The following is a 22,178-nucleotide window of genomic DNA, read 5'->3' on the forward strand; positions in this document are numbered from 1 at the left end:
TAGATGATAGATAGATAGGTGTTTCAATAAGTTTTGCATAGTATTTTCTTTACACTTTACTTCAAAAACTATGTCTAAAAAGGGTAATATTTTATGTATTTGAGGTTTGAGATGTGGGAACGGTGAAGAGAGAGAGGGCAAATATTTTGCAGTTTAGGTCAGCATTGCTGTCTAATCAACCAATATTGTCTTAAATAGCCTGCATAGCACTTCATCTTTTATAACATGGGATTTTGACCAAATATATTCATATATCTTGATTTTTGTAAAATGTTGCAACAAGATGTAATTTTTGTGTGTGTGTGTGAAAAATTACAGTTTTGGACATATAAGGTAATAAAAAGTGTAAAAACTTAAAGTAACTACAAATCAGCATGTAAAGCAAATACCTTTAAAAGAACTTCTGTGTGGAACATGCCCCGATCCGCGTAATGTACTCACCCTTTTTCCCCCTTAACTGTTTGCATCTCTGTTTTACAATACATTTTCATTTTCTTCTAATCTAAGTCACACTCAAAGTAGTGACTATTTCCAGATCACTAATCAAATAATCCAAATAGTTCACTCCGCTATTATCATTATTATTAAAATATCCCAGATGGATATGTACAAGGGTCTCTTAATGGATGTATCCATTTAAATTGGTCAATGTAATGGAAACATAGCCCCTTCTTATAAGACTCCATAAAAGTCATGAGTCGCTTGTTCAGCCTGACTAACCAGTTTTTCTCATATTTGTTGTGCACACAAGAATAATATTCTTCATTTCACTGTCAGCGCTTCTGCTGTGATGAGAACAAAGGTAAAACCTTTTTTCCTTTTTCACCTCACTTATTCATTCTTTCTCAGATAGCTAATGGCTTCTAAAAGCTTGTTGAAAAGCGCAGTAAATGTATGGGGTGGTAATCTTGTCATTTTAAAAGCATCATCCATTAGCTTGATCTTGCCACAAAAACACATTAATACAAAGTTGAAGATGGAAGTCATTTTATTAACCTTCTCCTATCATTTAAATGGTGCGGTAACTAATTCAGACCAAAAGTGACATTATTTCTAAATATTTTAGGCTGGGTTATGAATAAGAGAGTGCAGCAATGGCTACATGTGAAGCAAGTGAATTTGGTAAGTTTCCTGATTAACACATTTAAATTCTTGGTGTCTAACATTTCTGATTTTGTGTTTAAGAAAAGCTTAAATCTACAATACATCTCTAGATGTATAGACAGCAGGGAACAAGAAATCATGTCTTTGATATTAGGAATGCATCGTCTCTTATTGGCAGGAGTCCAGTTTCTCTTTGATTTGAGGATTGTGTTATTGGGAAACAGAGCAGCAGGGAAAACCTCTTTGGCAAACCTAATAACAGGTCATGCAGAGCCTCATCTAAAGAGAACAGCCCAGTGTGAGAAGATGCATGGAGATTTTGCCGGAAGGCAGGTCACTGTAGTTGATACGCCGGGCTGGTGGAAGAACTACCTCGTCAAAGAAACCCCTGAATTTCAAAAACAAGAGATTGTGCTTAGTGTAGCTCATTGTCCTCCTGGGCCCCATGCGGTTCTGCTGATCATACGTGTCGATGCTTTATTCAAAGAAAAGCACAGGAGGTCAGTGCAGGAACACCTGGAACTTCTGAGCGAGAGAGTCTGGACCCACACTATAGTTGTGTTCACATATAGAGACCAGCTACAGGAGCAAACTTTAGGAAAGTACATTGAAAGTGAAGGAGAGTCTCTTCTGCTCTGGCTAGTGGAGAAATGTGGACACAGATATCATGTTCTTAATACTGAGAGAGCCACCGGTACGCAGTTGACAGGGTTAATGGGGAAAATAGACGCAGTGGTCGTGGGAAACGGTGGCTGTCATTTTGAAATGGACAGAAAATGGATGTATACGGTGGAAGGAATGATGACGAAGAGATACATGAGAGCAAACCAGAGGAGGAAGATAGTACAAGAACAATGGGAGACTCCACTTGTACGACAAGGTAAGAACCAGGGGCCAGATTCGTGAAGATCTTCTCAAGAAGGCCCAATTCTGAAAAGTTCTTAAAGGGATTGTTCACCCAAAAATGAAAGTTACCCCATGATTTACTCGCCCTCAAGCCATCCTGAGTGTTTATGACTTTATTCTTTCAGACGTATTCAATCAATATTAAAAATATTATCTGCTGGAATGCCACTCTCTAGTGAACGTGCGTAGGACAGTTAGTGAAAGCTAGAGATTACGGTTTATAAAGTTATAAATATGGATATTTTTCTCACACAAAAGCATCGAATCACTTCAGAAGGCCTTTATTAACCAACCGGAGCCGCGTGGAGTACTTTTCATGATGGATTTATGCACTTTATTTTGCTGCATTATAAAGCTTGGAAGAGCCTGGACATTTGTTAATATAACTCCAGTTGTATCTGTATAAAAGAAGAAAGTTATATACACCTAGGATGACTTGAGGGTGAGTAAATCATGGGGTAATTTTCATTTTTGGGTGAACTATCCCTTTACGAATGTTTCTAAGTGCAATTTCTGAAAAGACTTTTTTTTTTTTTTCTAACGAGAAAAATGTAAGTTGGAGGTTATCCAAACTTTAAGAGATTATTCTTTTTAAGAACATTCTTTTCAGGAATTTAAAAATGTTTTGGGGAATGCAAAATATTCTTAACTTCATTGTCAAGAATAAAGTAAATGTTAAGAAGAATTTTTTTTCTGAATGCTTTGTGAATCTGGCCCCAGATAACCATTTTTAAAGGAATAGTTTACTCAAAACCTACAATTTTCTCTCATTATTATTTCCCTCATGTTGTCCCCATGCAACACAGAAGGAGACATTCTGAAGAGTATCATGGCTACTTTTTCCAATTTAATGAATGTGAATGAGATCAGGTGTGCTACTGAACTCCAAAATGACAAAAACACATTTAAAATAATCCTGATGTGTACACCTTATGAAGTCAAATGATTCAAATAAAAAATAAACCAATCAGTTTTTCTCTCTGCTGTAACTTTCAATTGAAATATAATGGACTACAAAAAAGAAATGTAGATGCCCATTACCTTTAGTTCTCACTTCTCTTAGTGACAAAATATCATTGATATCTTCAAAAGAATGAAAAAGTTTGGATTGACCTGAGGGTGAATGAATGATAACATAATTGTTAATTTGGGGTGAACTATCTTTTTAATCTCAGTTTAGACAAAATATATTTGATTTAAATTCATCTTGTTTTTACCAGGTCTCAAACATGTCCACATTCCTAAGATGAGGATGATAATGTTAGGTTTCCGAAGATCTGGTAAGAGTTCAGCTGGAAACACCATTTTGAGTATGGTGACATTCATCTCCAAGAGAACATCCACGTGTGTGAGAAGACAAGGCGAGGTGGATGGGAGACATGTGACTATAGTGGACACTCCAGGCTGGTGGAAGTCTCTCCCAGTGGCTGACACTCCTGAACTGGATAAAGAGGAGATTTTACTCAGCATGTCTCTCTGTCCACCAGGACCGCACGTGCTTCTGCTGACTCTGCGTGTAGACATGTCATTCACAGCAGCAGAGAAGAAATCAGTGGAGGAGCACATGCAGCTTCATGATGAGAGAGTGTGGGCTCATACTATAGTGCTGTTCACCCATGGAGACTGTCTGGGGGACGTGACTGTTGAAGAGTTAATTGAGAGTGAAGGGGAGGCTCTACAGTGGCTAGTTGAGAAATGTGGGAACAGATATCATGTCCTCAACGATGAGAACTGGAATGATGGCAGTCAGGTCACAGAGCTGCTGGAGAAAATCGAGAAGATGGTGGCACAAAATAGGGGCCATTATTATGAAATTGACCTTAAGACACTGAAGGAGGTGAAGCAGAAAAGGAAAGCAGTGGAAAGGAAAGCAAAGGCAAGAGCAAAGAAACAAAGACAGATGAGGAAGATGGACAGTACAATGAAGGGTAAGATACTGGTTTTACACAAGTTTGAAACAATTTAATTCCATAATGTGACATTTCTGAGTAAAACATGATATCCAATGAGAAAAAATGCACAGATGAATCACTCACAATAACATCAAGAATGTGCATTAAGAATATATTTCTGATTTTTTTTTTCTATTTTATACTGTATTTATTATTCAGCATTTCACATTATCTACTTGTTAACAAAGGGGGACTTTTTTGTTTGATTTTGATTTTTACTGAATGCATCTAGTCAAACTTTATTGTACACAGTAGCACATTTATTTAAAAATAAAAGAGAAAAGTAAAATGTAGGTTAAAAAACACATTACAGCTATACACATTTACTGCATAAACAAGTTGAAATGATGTTTCCACTGCATTTGCAAAAAATCTACATACACCTTTTGGTGCACCTAGCACATTCCTGGTTGTGCAAAACTGTACTGATAGTACAAAGTCAGCATCTTACAACTAAAAAGGAACAAGAGCACATCAGTAAAAAAGGGACAAAGGGATGATGCCGAGGAAGATAAGAGCTACTCTTGTTGAAAGTCAATACATACAATATTGTGGTGATGGAGGGATACAGAGTTCGAATTGCAAATTGAGTTTATTTTTTGTGGCTTTTTATGGTCTCAGTTTGTCTTAGAAAAACAATTTTGATGAGAAAGTTTTGGCGTCACCGTGTCTGCTAAGAGTTCAGTGTGCATCACAGAAACGCTGTATCATTCAAGCTGCATTATTTATTATGAGTTCAGTCTGAGTGCTTGTCTGTGTGCCTTTAGGTTTTGGGAATGTGATATTTGATAATGAGTAATAGTAATGTATATTACTATGTAATTTGATAATGGTAATGTACAGTATATAGTTTTGTTTGTATTAGTCAAAACTCATTTTACAAAATATTTGACGTTCCAAACATATTCCTCAAGTCAGCATTTGTTATCAAAATAAGATTATTGAATTATGGAAGCCTTTTCACTGAGAAAAAGATTGCAGAAATAAATTTCAGATCCGTAATATAAATTCGCAAAAATATCGCAGTTGCTCTTTTTGTTTATTTATTTGTTTGTTTGTGGCAGAATCAGGCTTCCATAGTAACCATAAACCGTTGACTTTCAAGATTTTTATTTTGATAACGGATATTTAACTCAAAATTGTGAGTAAGTTCATTGAGTGTGTATCTCGCAATTTTAAAATGATTGGGGAGCACGAGGAGGAATGTGACTGGTAAACATTGCAGGTCAAGTTCAAACCCATATCAACCTGACAGAAGTAATGCTTGTCAGACCTGTTCATTCACAATATAATGTTGTTCCTATGAAGGTGGTGGCTTATATTAAAGATAATTTAGTAACCTTTTTTCCCCCATGTGTTTAGATGTTGGAAAGCATTTCTCAGAATTTTCTCTTGTGCTGCTGGGTTATGGAGAATCTGGGAAGAGTTCAACAGGGAACACCATCCTCGGCAGACAGGTGTTTGGGTCAAGAAGAACCGCCCGGTGTGTTCAGAGACATGGAGAGGTGGGAGGACAGCAGGTCAGCATCATAGACACCCCTGGTTGGTGGAAGCATCTGCCCACAGAACAAACCCCTGAACTAAATAAAGACGAAATCACACAGAGTGCATCTCTATCCGCTTCTGGACCGGTCGCTTACATTTTGGTCCTTCGTGCCGACTGTTCCTTTAAAGAGCAAGAGCGGAAGGCAATGGAGGATCATTTGAGGCTTTTGGGCTCCACGGTTTGGGATCATAGTATAGTTCTGTTCACATTTGGGGACCTGCTCGGAGACAGAGCCATTGAGCAGCACATTGAATGCGAGGGAGAAGCTCTGCAGTGCCTTGTTGACAGATGTGGAAACAGGTATCATGTTTTTAATAATAAGGCCAAGGGTGAGAGACATCAGGTCACAGAGCTGCTGGAAAATATACAGGAGATGATTGCAGCAAACAGCGGGTGCAATGACAAGGGCATGCAGGTGCTGCGGGAGGTGATGGAGGGGAGGAAGGTGTATATGTGTGTATACTGTGTATATTTATTATGTACATATAAATGCAAACACATGCATGTATATATTACACAGCACACATACATATATAATGTAAACGAAAACTTTTATTTTGAATGCGATTAATCACGATTAATCGTTTGACAGCACTAATATATACAGTATATATATGTGTGTGTGTGTGTGTCATTTACATTTATTATTATTATTAGAAATTATTAGTGGGCTTATTTATTATTAATATACTTGTATTCAGAAAATATTTGAATTAATGTTTTTCAGTTTTATTTTATATTTTATATTATGCATAATTGCATATGTCTTATTATGCATAAATCTCAAGTAATTTTGTTATATCAAAGCTTAAAACTAGAAAGAAAAAAAACCATTTTGCCAAAGGGGTAAGAAGGGGGAAAAAAAAAATTGATAAAAAAAATTATATATATATATATATATATTCTTTGCAGTGCATTATTTGTACCTTATTTTTTTAAAACATTGATTTTCAAACATTATATGGTCACATTTATATTTTAAAAAGACATTTTCCAAGCATGTAATATATATTATATATGAAATATGTAGAGGGCACTAGGCTCTGTTTTTAAAATGTAGAAATGTGGAAATGTCTGTGGAAATGTATTCCTCAGGAAATCCACTGCCATATCTTTACTCCCATAATGCACAGACCCCTTAGCGACGAGAATATTAAAATTGGATACATTTGCACAACACATAGCTGTGGGCAAAGTGGCACACATTCAGGAGGAATATGCAAATGAGATGCCACAACACAATATTTCCACGGAAAAATAAACAAAAACAAACAACCAAACAAATAAATAAATGACAAACAACATCCAAGGGGAAGAACAGCAAGAGGAAGTAATGCTAATGCAAGTTACTGTTGCTAACAATGACAGTATAATGACTGTAAGACTCTTGTTTCTGGTAGATGAAGTGAATGTCATTAGATGAGGCAGGTTTCAGACAACAGCACTTCATACAGCCAACGGCTTTGATACTCCTGTTCATCATTCACTGTTGGAAGGATGTTTGCCTTTCACTCATATTCACATGTACATAGTCTTTGTGAGTTGTTTCCTTCTTTTGTCATCTGAACTTTTCAATGTGGCTATTTTCACTCTGGGGTATTTTTTTGCTCAAGGATCGTGAACTCTGTGGGCGATTCATCCATGAACAACTCAATCAATCATCATTGGGCTATCTGTTAAAGGGCCAATCCTTTCTTCTTTTCTGGACCTTCAGATACTTTATTTTGTTGTATAGCCATTGAATTGAATAATAAACTATTATTTGATTGCTGTTCAGCAGATGTTGGTTTCTGTGGGGGGGTTTTAATCAATAAGAGCTGCATTTCTTTGCTTTTGTATTTAAAAAGTTTTCTTTAAAGAGACATTTGGTGTATTGAATTTTTAAAATTTGTTCACCTTCACAAAATTTGTTCTAAAAATGAATATTCACCCTTATGTCATTTCAAATCTGAACATATAGTGAATAACTTAATATTTGGATCTTTTCATCTCACAAAGATATTGTATGGCTTTAGAGTGTTACAAAAGTATTATGGACTATATATATATATATATATATATATTTTTTTTTTTTTGGTCAATATAAGCTGCTATAATATGGAACTCACTCTTAAAACAGTGTACTGTGGCCAATGAGGGTAAATAAATAATACCAGAAATTTCATTTTTGAGTAGACGATCCCTTCAATTCACACCTAGAGCAATAAGTTTGAGCACTTTTTGGACTCAGAGTGGCCTAATTCTCTTTTAATCACAATGTATCTAATAAAACAAAAAGGGCAGGTTACAGATATTGTCTCATGGTAAAGGATGAAAAGAGGTAACAAACGATGGCAGGGAAAAGTTTGAAAAATGAAGAAACTGAAAAGGGCAAAGCTGAGAAATGTCAAAGAAGAGGATGAAAGCTGTGAAAGAGGAACAAAGCGAGGTTACAGAATCAGACTGAATGAAGCCTCGACAGATGACAGAGTTGGTCTTGCAACACTGAGTTGGCCCTTCAAACATCCATTCTCTCTCTCTCTCTCTCTCTCTCTCTCTCTCTCTCTCACACACACACACACATTGTTTCAAGAAATTACACATGAATAATTCATGTTTTCAACTTTACTCAGGCCAACTAAGACTGTATAATTAATTGAGGCTTCTTTTACAGGGGACTGGAATTAGGGAGGGATTGTTTAAGACGGGAAAGACGTGAGAGGGCAGAGCATGTTTAATACCATAATCATGTAAAGCAGCACTAAGTGGTCATGAAATCTTTTAAAATTATTATTATTATTTCTGTGTCAAAGGCTTGGCATGGTCTTCCAGTCTAGCACTTTAGTTTACAGTATATTCATCTGTCACTGGATAATATTTGGCCCATTGCTGGATTGATGTGTGGCTGGTAGATCACACTTCCCTAGCTGTTTATGCTTTTTTAAAGTTGCCAGTTTTCATACTCTGCCTATTATTGTGCCTAACGATGTACTCAATATTCACTTTGTGTCATGTCAATGAATTGCAAATACGTATGCTTAAAATATTCCGGCACGACAAGGGCATCTGCTCTGAATGTAAATGAAACTCATTACGTCTATATCTTTTGAAATGTGCTAGCTTTAAATTACAAATCAAGCAGATCTTACTTGTTGATTTTTAGTCAGTTTAAAGGAATAGTTCACCCAAAAATTACAATTTATTAAAAATGTACTCACCCTCAGGGCATTCAAGATGTAGATGAGTTTGTTTCAGATTTGGAGAAATGTTGCATTACATCACTTGATCACTAATGGATCCTCTGGAGTGAATGGGTGCCGTCAGAATGAGAGTCCAAAGAGCTGATAAAAACGTGGACTCGAGTCCATCGATTAACATTTAGTGAAGCGAAAAGCTGCGTGTTTGTAATAAAGAAATCTATCATGAAAACATTTTTAACTTCAAACACAGCCTCTATCCAAAAAAAAAAAAAACTTTCTCCAGTGAAAGCATCATCTTGTCTAAATCAGGAGAGAAATGTGCCAAGATCAAGCACCATTTACAAGCAAAAACAGTTCTAAACAAATATGTCGGTGGATTTTGATGTGAGAGGACAACAGGGGATGAACTTTTTCATTGGAGGAAGAATTTTGTATAGATTATGGACTGGTATTTTGACTGGAAGCAATGTTTTAAAGTCAAAACGTCTTAATGAATTTGTTTCTTACAAACACACAGCTTTTCACTTCACAAGACATTAATTGATGCATTGGAGTCATGTTCAACAGAAAAAAACATGTCTGGGTGGCCTCATGTGTATTGTTTTACTCATGTACTTATTCAGAACATTGTGTTTCTGTATTGGAGAAAGAATTGTGCAAAGGAAACTTGTCAGCATAATAAATCTGGCTAAGTTATTGCTTGTGTGAATGAAAAGAATGGCTAGTGCTCCAATCACCAAGGCCTCTTTAAAAATAGCCTCTTAAAATGAGGTACTGTGGCCTTCTTTTGAAAAATCAGATATGCTATTCATCCCTTTTGAATATACATTTGCTTGGATTGATGGTTAGGAGGATATGTTATGATAGTCTTAGAAGGCAAGCGACTTTATGAAAAAAGGAGATTGTTCTGCCATTCATTGCAATGACAAGGGCATGCAGGTGCTGCGGGAGGTGATGGAGGGGAGGAAGGTGGAGGAAGACAGAGCAAACACCAGACTGAAGATGCAGGGACAAAGAGAGGAAGATGAATCCGATGATGTATTTGATGATGGTGAAGATGATGAAGTCATCTGGGAGTCGAGAGCATGGAAATGGACAACAGCTGTATGAGGCGAAAAGTTCCAAGTTTCATAATTAGTGCTTTTGTTTTGTTTTCGAGTAGAAATATCTAAACATCCTTAAAAAAATTATTATTATTATTAACAAAAGTATATATATATATATATATATATATATATTCTTACAAACACACAGCTTTTCACTTCACAAGACATTAATTGATGCATTGGAGTCATGTTCAACAGAGAAAAACATGTCTGGGTGGCCTCATGTGTATTGTTTTACTCATGTACTTATTCAGAACATTGTGTTTCTGTATTGGAGAAAGAATTGTGCAAAGGAAACTTGTCAGCATAATAAATCTGGCTAAGTTATTGCTTGTGTGAATGAAAAGAATGGCTAGTGCTCCAATCACCAAGGCCTCTTTAAAAATAGCCTCTTAAAATGAGGTACTGTGGCCTTCTTTTGAAAAATCAGATATGCTATTCATCCCTTTTGAATATACATTTGCTTGGATTGATGGTTAGGAGGATATGTTATGATAGTCTTAGAAGGCAAGCGACTTTATGAAAAAAGGAGATTGTTCTGCCATTCATCTTTTGAAAATAGAGCCATACGTTTCTGAGAAATGAGGGGAGAACTGAGTGATGTAATTTGTGTCATGTAATGACAGTTTTAAATGTTCACAATGGTTTGACCTTGCCGTTAAAATGAAAATAATTGCTACATGGGTCGTTTCACTCAGTAGAGGGAGTACTATTCCCTTACTATAGGTTCATTTGCATTAAAGCAATTCATAAGGGTTATTCTTGTGTGTATTAAATATGTGCATTAGGCAGTTACTTCAGTTCTAGAAAGTGTTGCTGAAATCAAAGTTTTCCATTGTCTTTTTATGTTGAGAACAGCTTAAGAATGAAATCATTTCTACAGATACAAAGCACAGCTGCAATGCTTGACAAACCTTTTGTTTTGCATCTTTTGAATGCGTTTTAAAATATTCATGGTGCTAAACATATTGCACCTGTTTCCGGTGACATTTCCACTGTCAGTGCAGTGCTGATCTTGAATGGCTTACCTGTTGTCTGGCTCCTGGCTGGAACAAGTCTCTGCATAATCCTGTAGTCAGCACTGTGAACTTTCTAGAACATTCTCAACACAGAGATTCAGGAAATTGCTCAGCAAGTGTCAGGCTGCTCAAACAGAGAACACTAATCCTGTAAAGACTTCCCCTCAAAGCTGCTCTTAAAAGGAGGCACCTGGCAGAAGGAAATGGGAGGAGAGCTGAGAAACACAAAGAAATAAGAGATGTTTAGCATTAGTCATGATGCTGGCGTTAAGGACGTTTAGTGGGGTTTGAACCAAGAGTTTTCTTGTCTCTCCTTGAAAATGGCAGCACAGAAGGCTGAATGAATAAAAGAAACTAGTGACACAAAGGGAATTTTTTTGTTGTTGTACACTGGCATATGAGGACAAGTGCATATCTGTTCTACGTGGAAACTAGGGGAAAGGGAGGAAATAACTGTAATGTAACTCATCATATATTCTAATTCAAATGTAACTTATTATTTATCAATTTTACACATTTTCAGTTACAATCAATGCTATTTAAAAACTGCAAGCATGGTAACATTTTAGACACAATATTGCAAGTTACTTTTTGATTTTTATTATGAATATATTTACAACCAAAAACAAATCAAAATGTGTTCATTCTGAATGAATCAGAGTTTAAACAAAACGGTTGAGTGAATGATTTAATGACTCACTCAGAAAGACTTGTTTTGTGCCTGAATGAATCAGTGTTTAAACAAATCGGTTGAGTGAATGATTCATAATACAGCGACTACATCCAAAATCGAATATTGCCTGAGTGAGTTCTTCCTTGAACAATTACTTCATGTCCATTAAAATAGTGTGAATGTGTGTGGTATTAATGTAGTTCAAACATACATTTGTCATGTCATTGTCATGTGACCTACTATCATCAGTTGTGTCGCTTCATTGCCATTCACAAATCCTCTCCCATAGCCTCATGGGATAGTAAAATGTCTATTGGATGCTAACTTCAGAATCTCATCTGAAGTGTTAAGTCACTTATTTTTGCTTACTGTTTAATGAATACTGACATACTGAATTTGATACCAATTTTTTGCCTACTATTTAGTAGGGAAGTATGCATATTGGGATGCAGCCAGTGACTGTCCAGTGTGCTTGGTATATAGTTTCATCTATTAATGTGCATCTTTGATAATCTTACCATAGAGTATGTCAAGTGAATTATGTTCTGGATTTCTAGTTTAATTGTATCTGACTTGAATTATAGGCTATTTTTAACAGACATAAGTCTCTTCTGCTGACATGTGAAAGAGGGTTGAGGCCAAATTTCAAAGCTTTTGTGTAAATGAGCAAAACCTCAAAAGTTTCCCCTCCTCCCAATGTACAAGACTGTTTGTGCTCTGTGTTGCACTCTGAAACGAAACTGTGTCAAACATCGAAGCTCTGACAGGAGGATTTGCTCCGTCTCTCCTCTCTGCAGGAAAGCTCTTCTAAGTAACCAGCAGCAGCATGTGAGGAGTGCAAGAGAGCTGATGCTCCAAGAACTTTACTGACAAGTCTTTGGTTTAACTCCAGCCCCCTAGAGAATCTCTGTCACAGATACACCTCGACAAAAACACAAAAATACCCCCACTGACTCTTTCATGCGTGTGAATGGTCAGTGGAGTTTTGAAACCAATTATATCAACCAGCCATCCATCACAAGCCAAGCTCGATATAGACAAAATGGACCCATCTCTCGCTATGTGTTAGATGTCAAATTACAATGCAATTTATCATAGACAGTTTAAAATACAGACACATGCACAACTGAGCACCATCTTAATCCAAAGAGAGAGCATGGCAGGGTTACAACTGTAATGTTTTCTGCTTGTTGGAGATTTGTTTTTACAGACTGGGAATGTTGTGGCAATCTGTCTCTCTCTCTTTACAAGACATAAACACCACAATCCTCAGTGTATTTTCCATTTGTTTGGATGTAACAGCCTTTAAATTACATCAGGAACAAGTGGTATATTCAGCCTAGACAAGGTGTTCAAACTCAACACACACTTTAATGAAAATACGAGGAATGTTTTTGCTGTACATTTTATATTCTGCTCTGTCAGACGATGACAGTGGCTCTTCTCATGAATGTAGAATGTGTCATATTTGTTTTATGCTCTCATTCCAAGCCAATGCATATTTGACGGAAATCGGAATCCAATGGCAAGTTGAAATTGACAGATACAATAAACATCTCTCACCTTTCACATTTTGTGACAGCATGAAATTGTATGTCTGTATCTCTCTATGACAGTATATGAAAATAAGACTTCACTATCATATTTTCTCTCCGGTAAACTCCATATTCTTTATGTAATGTGTTATTTACCATTCAACCAATAACCATGAGTGCATTACAGGACAGTGACCGATCCTTCTGGGAATAGAGTCACCAGCGAGCGCATCACAGTTCGTAGAACCCGCAATTTAATAATTTTGTTGTCGCTGAAAGATCCATCCGCACATATTTTGCTTCAGGCCCCACACAGTTCCATCTCCGCAGAGACCCAGCCAACCTCCAACTAATCCAAATATTAGTGTTTAATTAGAACTGGGGGAAGAAAGAATATTTTAAGGATTTAAAGGATTACGACATGTGTGTCATCACAACAACTGGATAACTAAATCGACAAAGTGCATTAGACGGACAGTAGCGCTATCTCAAGGCAGAAACTGTATCAAAGAGTTAATTACCAAGCTAATCATGGCAGCTCCCAAAAGGATTAGAAAACCTAATCGCAAATCTTCCCTAAAATTAAAATCCAATACCTGCTAAAAAATAAAAAGTAGAGTGAAAACTCTTCCTTTTTTGTTTAATTATTAACTTGAAATGTTAATATGCAGGATTATGTGACTTACAGTCTACTGTGTCTGAATGCTCACATAATTCCAGTGTTATTCTGTCATAAACAAACAGTATTTTTTTTCTGTCTGGCTGTCTCATTATCAGATCTTCACATGTCTATCCCCTCTCCGCCTCTAATCAATGTAACACTCATCAGCTCACAGTAAATATCAATTACTGCCAGCAGGGCTGAAAAACAAGGAAATGAGTTGGTCCTGCAGGAGTGTCAGTAACCACTTGATTCAAAAACAATTTTTTTGAACAATGTCAGTGCCTAAGCCTTGTACTATTGCTGTACCATTTTTGTGGTATGTTGTACCCTCATTTATAATTTTTTATTTTATATTTATCAAATGTCTTGAAGGAAAATTGTTCTCCGATGGGAAATTTAAATATGTTTTATAATTACTACAGACCCTTCTTAAGTAACATTGCCAGAGATATTTTGGAAAATATTTTATGGGGCATTTTTCATTAAAAAAGGGCATGTTTTTTTTTTTACATAAGTGGAAGTGTTTCATTAATTATTTTGTTAAATTTCTTCTAAACAAAAGGGTCTGAACTGCAAAAGTAATTATTTTCTGTGAAGTGTATATTATTTAGTTGCCTTCAATATCCCTGTGCAAACAATATTTTGACTGATAAGGACAATGGAAAGTCTTAGTTTTTTGTCAGTGACTGTATTAGATTGTATTGTAGCGTCAACCATCCGATTCTGTGGTTGTGTTATTGCTTTTCCTCTTTCAATTACTGTGTTAAATTTTAATGTGCTTGGTTATCACTATTGTTTGAACTGTCTTCATGGATGCTGATTGGTTTCTTGAGGGGTTGATAGGTTTCAATGTCCTCAGGCCAAATGAAAGCTCTTAGTATTCGTTCTCATTTCAGAAGGTATTATTTCTACACATCAGATGAAATCAGCAGTTATAAAAGCCTCTAAGTAATACTAATAACTGTGATGTGAAATAAGGTAATAAATCTGTTTCACTGCTGAACGTTTAAAATATCTGTTTTACTCAATATCTGTCACTATCTCATTCTCAGACAGACCAGTGCAGAGCTTTTCAGAAAAGATTTACTTAGCGTTGCTCTTTTAAACACACACATTAAAAGTCAATTTAATGGTATCCCTCAAGGACTATTATTGGAATGAAGAGGTTGAATTAAGAGAAGCCTGATTAAAACCCTGTTTAAACTGGTGTTTGTGTAGCTCTCTGTATTAACCGTCTGGCTTTTTGCTCTAAGGTACTGGCAATGGCTTTGAAAACATAAAAAGTAAAATGTTACATACAGTAATGCAATATGCACCCTGTAACTTATTTGTCCCACCTGTTAACTCGGCAAAAAGAAAACATAAGAAAATGCTATGAGTAACCATCATCGATTCCCATGGTCACTGTGAAAATGCATGGAAAGATGATTTAAAAAAAAAGTATATTTTCACACGCGTGTCCCTGCAGATATTTTAAGGTAAGCATAAGGCTTGAATCATGCATATATATGTGACAAGCATTTATAATCAGCCTATTCAGCTGTACAAGACAACCGCATACACTCTGGCTATACAGAAACAGGCTAATAGAGTTGTCAGTCTTATGGTTTGACACGTAATTAGTGTGGGGATTTGGCATTCTGGACTCTGAAGGCATTACCAAGGACATATTTGTCATCCTCTTTTGCACCGGTGTGCAGCAGCGTTCAGGGGCTGTGTCTCTCACCTTTGGTGCTGAAAGGATTGTCCCTGTGTCTGATTGCAGTTGAATTGATTCTTCAAAGAGGAGCCTCCGAGGTATTTTGAATACAAAAATGTGCAAAATGATGTACATTAACTGCTGAAACAAAGCCTGCCAGACACCAGCATATGTTGGGTGCATCCAAAAGCTTAGCCAGTTGACTTGTACCTCCCCAAAAGTGATTTCAGACAGGCTTCTGAGGCAACGCACCGATCTAACAATCTACAGCTAAATAGAGTGAGCTTTGGTGGCAACTAAATGAGCATATGATTTCTTGCTAGACATGAAACTAAATTGGGAAAAGTTGGTCTAAAACATACAATATGAAATACAAATAAATAATAGTTTAAAAATAAAAGATATCATAATTGTTCTATAAAGTTTAAATTTAAAGTCACAGTTGCAATAAATATATAACTATAAATAAACAAAACAAGCAAACAAACAAACCACAGTAAAATTACTTCTAAAGTGACATTTGCAAAGTAAATAAATAAATATATTTTACATAATACCATGTTGTATCTCTTCATCAGTTAATGGGCAAGCTGAATACTTTCAGTATGAGCATTCTGAGCGTGTCTTAAAAACTGAAAGCTATTCCATCCTCAAGGCTGTCAACATCTTGCCTTTCTTCTTCCATCTGGAATCCTAGAAGAAGGACATATGTGTGTCAGGGGCAGAAAGAGGAGATAAAGTATTTAATTAGGGGAAAATACCATTTGCAAATTAATTAATTCTACCGGACTAAAATTATGAAGTGGAATGTTTCAGCTGCCTTTGTTTTGCAGTCTTGGAAGAAAGAACTTTAGCGCACTGTAACTTTCAAAGAAAATAAGCGACAGGCTTTGAAGAAGTTTGCTAGCTAGTCAAGACAGAAAAGTCAAATGGATAAAACGAACCTGAATCATTACTTAATTAGAACAATAAACAATGGCAAATGAAAAAATGTACGATTCCTCTGTCTCATAAATTACCGACAAAATTCATTACCACTGAAAACAAATATGGGTCTGTCTGTGCGCATTTATGGGGGCGTTTCATCAGGAGATTGTATCATATTTTTCAGATCATATTTTTCTTCTTCAAAGCGTGTTTGACGTTCTTCATCGGCACTGTCTGAATGCCAAGACATCTAATCCTTTAAATGCTTTTCTAAGTCTTTTAGACCATAAGCAAAGCGGCAGACAGGGGGGCATGGTTGTTGTTCACTTTGACATTCAGGGAACCAAAGAAAAGTTAAATGAGTTTTGTGGCTCTGAGTGAAGCTTAAATGAGCTTGATTGATCTCAATAAATAACACTATTGAATGGGCCATTCGGCCTGGTCGTTTTGTAAATGTCGCTGGCTAGCAGAGTGGAAAAAGAGAAGTATTATTTTTTTTTATCCTGACAACTGCCATGATGTATTGTAGTATGGAGTAAGTGAGATGTGATGGTGGCAGAGTGAGTATTGACCAGAAAAGAAACTGACATTCAAAAGACTGTGTATGTGTGAAGCTAGACACCAAGCTTAATGTGATTTTCCATTCAATTCGATTTGACTGGCAGGGAAATGGTATTTAAATCACAAGTGTGCGTAGGAACGGCTGACAGAGAGATGATTGCATGGATAAGTTAGGACAAAAAGACGCATTCAAACAGTGCGCCACAAATAAACTGCAGTTATTAGACACAAATACCTGCGGCACAATGAAACTAATAGCTGCTCATGCAATGTCATATCTGCCAGCTATTATCATGTCAAAATGACACATTAGCAGCTTCAAAGAGGCTAAAGTAATAAACCATGTCATTTGAAGTCACAGCCGTGTGTGTAAGTGGACTGAACTGTCCTACACTGTTTCACATCGCACTCAAAAGCACCACGTATTACAGGTTACAGTGTTCATACTGTCTGCCCAAGAGCCTATTTCTGCCTTGGATAGTGTGCTAAACTCAGCAGAAAACATGCTGAAAATTGACATTAAATCTGTTTATCAACACAGTCTTTTGCAATATAGGCTTTTATGAAACAACATAATAGCATGAAATACTCACATACTGTTTGAAAAAAAGATGTCTGACTTGATGCCACTTAAATCTTTAGAGACAAGTGCACAAACACACAGCAATCTGACTGAATCAAGACGATTTAAAGATACACTTTGGGGTTTTAGTTGTATAATCTGTAGATTAATTACAATTTGCAATGTAAATCTGACAGCGAATTAGATTTCACAACAGTCAAGTTTGTAATAATTCGAACTGTTTATGTGTGCAGTGTCTCAGGCTTGTGAGGATAAACAGAGGATGTCATAACTACAGATGGGAACTGAATTCCAATTTTAGTGCCATTAACGTTGTGCTTTTAAGGAATAAATGGGACTATTTGGTGCAATTACATTGCCAAATGATGAGATGATTTCAATAATAGATCGATTTAAAACAATTTGTCTGTATAGACATTGTTTTGAGTCTTTTAAATGCAATCCAAAGCCTCAGTAATATTTTAAACAACATTAATCAAACGAAGCAAGCGGCTCATAAGAATCATTTGCACTGTAATTTCACTTATTATGTTTCGTGCTTTAACAGTGGTGTTGTGACACTGTTTAATTAGTGTTTCAGGAAATGACACAAACTTCTGCTATAATATTTACCCACAGGAAACCTTGGTAGTAGCAAACTCTTTGTCACGTTGTGATATTGATCACAAATAATTATATTGGTAACACTAGAGAAAACCTTCATGAAATGAGTTTTCCCTGAATCAACTTCTAATTTGCTGCTTATTAATAGTTAGTAACGTAGTTATTAAGTTTAGGTATGGGGTACGATTAAGGGGTCTAAAATATGGTCATGCAGAATAAGACATTAATATATGCTTTATAAGTACTAATAAACAGCCAATATGCTAGTAATATGCATGCTAATAAGCAACTAGTTAATAGTGAGAATTTGTCCTTAAAATAAATTGTTACCATTATATTATTTAGTAAGGTAATAAATTATTAATTATACTGAACATTCAGTTTTAGTACAGTATATTAAACACATCTGTAATGAGTTCCAGAAGCTTGAAATACCTTTTATATGAAGGTGGATTGTATCTATATCTATATTGCTGTGTCCTGTTGTGTGACATTTCATCAAGTTTTAATTCTTTGCTTAATTTACTCATAATTAATATAACATACATACTGTTCTTCAGCAGAAGCTACCAAGTATAGATGCAGATGTGTCCATTTATAGTGCCTATTCTGTCAGAATTATATTTTAGTGCAGTGAAGAACGTCATTCGGTTCTGGTATTTCTGAAAATGAACGTGTTTTTTCTGTTCTCACATTTTGCCTGTGAGATGATCCTGATACCTGAATGTAAAAAGCGTATGGGTATCAAGGAAACCTTTCTGATGCGTTCACTGGCTCTATCAGCTCAGTGTTTGGATCCAGATCGCGGTGCCTAATGAGATGTGGGGAGCTATTTTCACCCTCACAGTCTGTGGAGCTCCACACGTCTAAATTCAATATCCGCCATAGAACATTGGCTCTTGCCTCCCTAAAGGCTGCCAGGGTCAGCCAAATCTCTGTGAAATTACAATATCTTTGAGTCGTTTGAATAGAAGGAAAAAGAAATGGATGAGAATGAAAGAGAGAGATGGAGAATGAGTGAATGGAAGAGATGAAAAGGATTTGGCTTTGAAAAGCAGCATATAATGTGTCGAATGGCAGACAATCAGGCCACACACAGTGGCAGAAGTTTCAAAGGCATTGTGTGTCTGTCTGTGTGTGTCAGTGTTCATGTTCCCAGATGACAGATTGTAGACACACACGTCACCAAGTTTATGGTTCATTTGAAACAACATTTGGATTATGCCAGTGGTTTTGACATCGGTTTTCAAACATCTAGTTCAAAACTGTCTAAATATTGTTTATAAAATGACAATATCTTCATTTGTTTCATACAAGCTGTTTAAATTAGGCGTAAATTTAGCCATTAAATAAGATATGCAGTTTAAAAGCAGGCTCCCAATGTGACAACAAACATACATAGTTTTCCTTGCCAACAGCAGAGAAATATGCAATTGAATAAAAAGTTTGACAACTAGCCCATATGTTTTCTATAAATGACTGTATTTTTGTCTAAATTTGTCTAAAAATGTCAGAATGAGCCCCAGATGAGACCTCTAAAGTGAAAGTAACATTAGTAGCACAGTTTTTATCCACCTTGACACTACAGTAATCTAATTCTCCAGTGCTGCATTTGAAGCATAATCTCTCACCAGGAAAGGCTTTGTTTCTTTGTGACAATGCATTCAGTCGGGCTGTTATAAACATGTCTTTGCTGGCCACAGGACCAGTGCTGTCTGCTCTGACCAATGACTCCACTGAAAGGTGTTAAGGAGAGTGGAGCTTTTAGCTGAATTATATTGCCAGTTCAGTTTAAAACCAGGCCAGTGCAGAAAGGGCAGTATACCAAGGCTCAACCTCAAAGCTTCACCTTTGCATGTGGAAATTATTTTTTTAGGTGTTCTTCCAGCCTTCAACTACTACAGCCTTCAAAAGTCTCCTCCAGCATAAAAGCTGATCAGCGACCAGGTAAACTGTGTAAATATGATTTCAGAAATAATCTTTTATTTCCCTCTGCTTGGCAAGGGGCGAAGCAATCAATTGGTCTGGTGCAGAAAACACACACACGCACACACATACGCATAAGCAGTAAATTATGGAGACGATAATAAGAATGCAGGGGAAAGATGGTGCTCATGCTGAGGGCCCCAATGCTGTGGTTCTGAGAATGACTTAATCAGTCATCTGCAGACAGCAGGAAACTCTGTGACAATGTGATTTATCTCTCCTTCCTTTCTTTCTTCACTCCTTCGCCTGCCCCCCTTTCTCCTCCATCACTTTGCCCCTTCTCTCCCTCGTTTGCACACCCCTTGTTCTGCGTCTTCTATCCTCACCTCTACCTATCAGCTCGTTTCTTTAGTGGGAATAAAAACACGAGAGAGAATGAAGTGAAGGAGATGTGAGAAGATGACTGTGAGCAAAGAGAAGGCTGAAAATTGCCTCAGAAAAGTACTAATAGCTTTTTAAATATTACAAACCTAACTCATTTAAAATGCTTTTTATCTAGAGGAAGCTGAAATAAAAAGTCTTTCAGAATTGGTTTTTGCTAATTAAAAAAGTTAAAAGTATTACAACTGAAATTGATTGTGCCCCCTTTTAGGTGTCTAAGCATTATTCCAGATGACAGTTTGTCATTTAGACAACAAGATATTGTATTGAAAAGAAGAATAAATTGACTATTTATTCCTTCATTCATTGAAATGACAATTTCACTGCACAAAACCATATCTCCCTAATTTTGCTGCTTCTACTAAGTTACAGATGAATTTGAACTAAACTATTATTGATTGGATGTAAAACCTTTGATGTCGACAACATAAGATATTCATTAAAAAAACATTATAAAGAAATTAACAAAAAATATTGGTTTAAAATAATAATAAAAGCTTGTGCACAGAAGTGAAAGATGAAAAACAGCATGAAAAAAGTGAGACAATGTTTACAATGGAGAGACATCTCTCTTTGTTTACCCTCAAACAGGAAGGAAAATTATGCTGAGATGTTTTTCAAGATAAAATCTGGTTTATAGTGTTTCATCCACGTTTCGTTTAACCACAGTCACAGGTAGATCTGTCAGGGATTCATCACAGTCACTTCAGTCACCATCCAGGATAATTACCCGATCACAGTCACTTGTTGTGTGACAAACTTGCTTCCATTGTGTTTAAAAAGCATAAACTGTTTGAGAGTTGCAAAAGAAAACTTAATATATTTGCCACAAACAGGCGACAAACAAAAACTCTGCCAACTGAGTGTTTAGAAAAGAAATCCTAGTAATGAGAGAATACAGATAGATGTGAAGTAAGGCAGAGAGAAGAGCAGGAAGAAAGACTTTAAAAAGATGAAAGAAAGAGAGGGGAGAGAATGACGAAGATTAGGCAGACAACACGTGGGTGAAAGAGACAAGTGGGAGACAGGAGGGAGACACACTGAAAAGTAAAATAAATTTAATGTTAGGTTTTAAAAATGTATTTTTATTCATTTTTATTGCAATTACAATTTATGTTTATATATAAATCACTGTTTGTTGGACTCTTGAACATGAATATTTAATTATATAGGTGTTAAATGAAATTTAGCATAAAATGAAGGCTTATGGAGAATATACAGCTGTTGGTGATAGTTAATAAGGTTTATACTTGTGTTAACCATTCTAGTTAGTGTTACCTGTTTAGTGTTAAATTGTGATGTTTTATGTATAGAATCTAGGGCTGTCAGTTGATTAAAATGTTTAATCTAATTAATTACAGGGTGCTATGATTAATTAATCTAATTAATCACAAACTAATTTGATTGTGAAATTAAAGATAATTTAAAGCTATTATGTTAAATGTTTAGGCTACAATGGCCTAACATAAAGTATGGAACATAAAAGAAGATAATTTGAGAAACATCTCAGTATTTTTTGTTCATGCAATGAAAGTGACCAAATGACTAGTGACCAAAACAGCTTAGTTACCAACAGTAGGCTATTCAAAATACCTTCTTTTATGTTGTGCAAAAGAAAGTAAGTCATTCAGGTTTGAAACAACATGGGGGTGAGTACTCTAAAAAATGCTGGGTTAAATATAACCCAGCGCTGGGTTAAAAAGGGACAAACCCAGCTATTGGGTTGTTTTGACCCAGCGGTTGGGTTGTTTTGA

The 22,178-nt window shown here is 36.1% G+C and overlaps 1 protein-coding gene across 1 annotated transcript; it reads left to right on the forward strand.

Moving 5' to 3' along the window:
- Window positions 1–1,094: 1,094 nt before the first annotated feature.
- On the forward strand, window positions 1,095–9,797 carry LOC107689901 (GTPase IMAP family member 8-like). Its single transcript, XM_016488080.1, has 5 exons — window positions 1,095–1,122; window positions 1,283–1,984; window positions 3,231–3,938; window positions 5,325–5,935; window positions 9,627–9,797. Exons 1-5 carry the CDS (start codon window positions 1,095–1,097, stop codon window positions 9,795–9,797), a joined length of 2,220 nt encoding a protein of 739 aa, XP_016343566.1.
- The last annotated feature ends 12,381 nt before the right edge of the window (window positions 9,798–22,178 follow it).

This window comes from Sinocyclocheilus anshuiensis, unplaced genomic scaffold (genome assembly GCF_001515605.1).
Source record: "Sinocyclocheilus anshuiensis isolate Anshui unplaced genomic scaffold, SAMN03320099.WGS_v1.1 scaffold1239, whole genome shotgun sequence".
NCBI lineage: Eukaryota > Metazoa > Chordata > Actinopteri > Cypriniformes > Cyprinidae > Sinocyclocheilus > Sinocyclocheilus anshuiensis.